The sequence below is a fragment of the Phytophthora parasitica genome (genome assembly GCF_000247585.1).
Source record: "Phytophthora parasitica INRA-310 unplaced genomic scaffold supercont2.84, whole genome shotgun sequence".
NCBI lineage: Eukaryota > Oomycota > Peronosporomycetes > Peronosporales > Peronosporaceae > Phytophthora > Phytophthora nicotianae.
The window spans coordinates 181,382-182,467 of record NW_008649070.1 but is presented as its reverse complement, the minus strand read 5'-3'; the positions used below and the strand labels follow the sequence as shown (position 1 = coordinate 182,467).

Genomic DNA, 1,086 nt, shown 5'->3' with positions numbered 1-1,086 from the left:
CGAAGGTGACGAGGCTAGAAGGGACGGAGGGACGCTCAGGTCTGAACCTCTGTCTCCAAGAGCAAGAAGGATGGCCGAGTCGGTGCTAGACACGCCCCGGGGCCGAGAGATGTTTAACCAGTTCCTCGCGCGGCTGGCACGCCAACCAGCGCCGAGCGAAGAGCCGGCTTCGGCAAGGACGACGACGGGCGAGACGGCGGAAGCCGTAACGTCGACCCCGAGAGCTCGACAGAGAGACGCGTTCTCCTTCGATGCATCGAGGCCGTCGCTACCTCTTGTGGGCGAGACGCAAGGTGAAGTACAGACGGTAACGTCAGCCGGGGCAGCGTTAAACGCGAGAGGAACGACGAGACTCACTCCTCCGCGAGCGGCAGAACGCCTCGATGTGGCAAGAACACCGTATTCGGAGGGTGGCACGCCTGGGAGGCAAGGAGAAACGCCTGCTAGGGTGGCGGAGACGCCGACGAGAAGGGCAGGAACACCGACGCCGGACTCTGCGTTGCAAGAGATGTTGGTCGACACGTTCAGTCGGGCACTTCAGAGACTGTCTGCCTCGGCTGGAACGCCGAAGAGAACGCCACGACCTACGGGGGTGAGGCCGATGCCACGCCCTGTGTCGACGTCCACCGGGAATGCCCTCGTCGGTCAGACTCGACCGGCTAGTGCGCCGATGCTCGGGTACCAAGGTTCGACGGCTCCCAGAGTGGCGTTACCGGCGCCGGCTTCGACGCCGGTTGGAATGCCGATGGCCGCGATCCCGTCGTACGGTGGCGTAACCATACAGGCGCCGAGCACCAGCTGGAACGAGGGAAGGGACGGCACGGCTCGCCTGGGTGCGCTTTATCCGCCGTTCCAACCTCCGATAACGCCCACAGCTGGATGGAGCTCGGGTGGAACGCTGCCAGCGTGGTCAGCTGCCCCTGCGACTCAGACGCCTGCGAGCGTGGGAGGTCTAGGGCTTGGTAGGAGTTTTAGTGGTCAAGGAGGAGGTTACCCGACGCACTCGGCGTACCCTCAAAGACCCATGGTGAGTCGAACGCTTGGCCATAGTGGTGATTATGCGGCACGAGAAATTGGAACGCAACC

At 63.4% G+C, this 1,086-nt stretch overlaps 1 protein-coding gene across 1 annotated transcript in view; it reads left to right on the top strand.

Annotated features, from left to right (window-relative positions):
- Window positions 1-109: 109 nt before the first annotated feature.
- PPTG_24338 (hypothetical protein) overlaps window positions 110-1,086 on the top strand; it is a gene marked incomplete at both ends in the record, with an annotated part of 5,531 nt that continues 4,554 nt past the window's right edge. Inside the window, one exon of the mRNA XM_008916448.1 lies at window positions 110-1,027. Coding sequence (XP_008914696.1) covers window positions 110-1,027 — 918 coding nt within the window. The remainder of the gene's footprint in view (window positions 1,028-1,086) is intronic.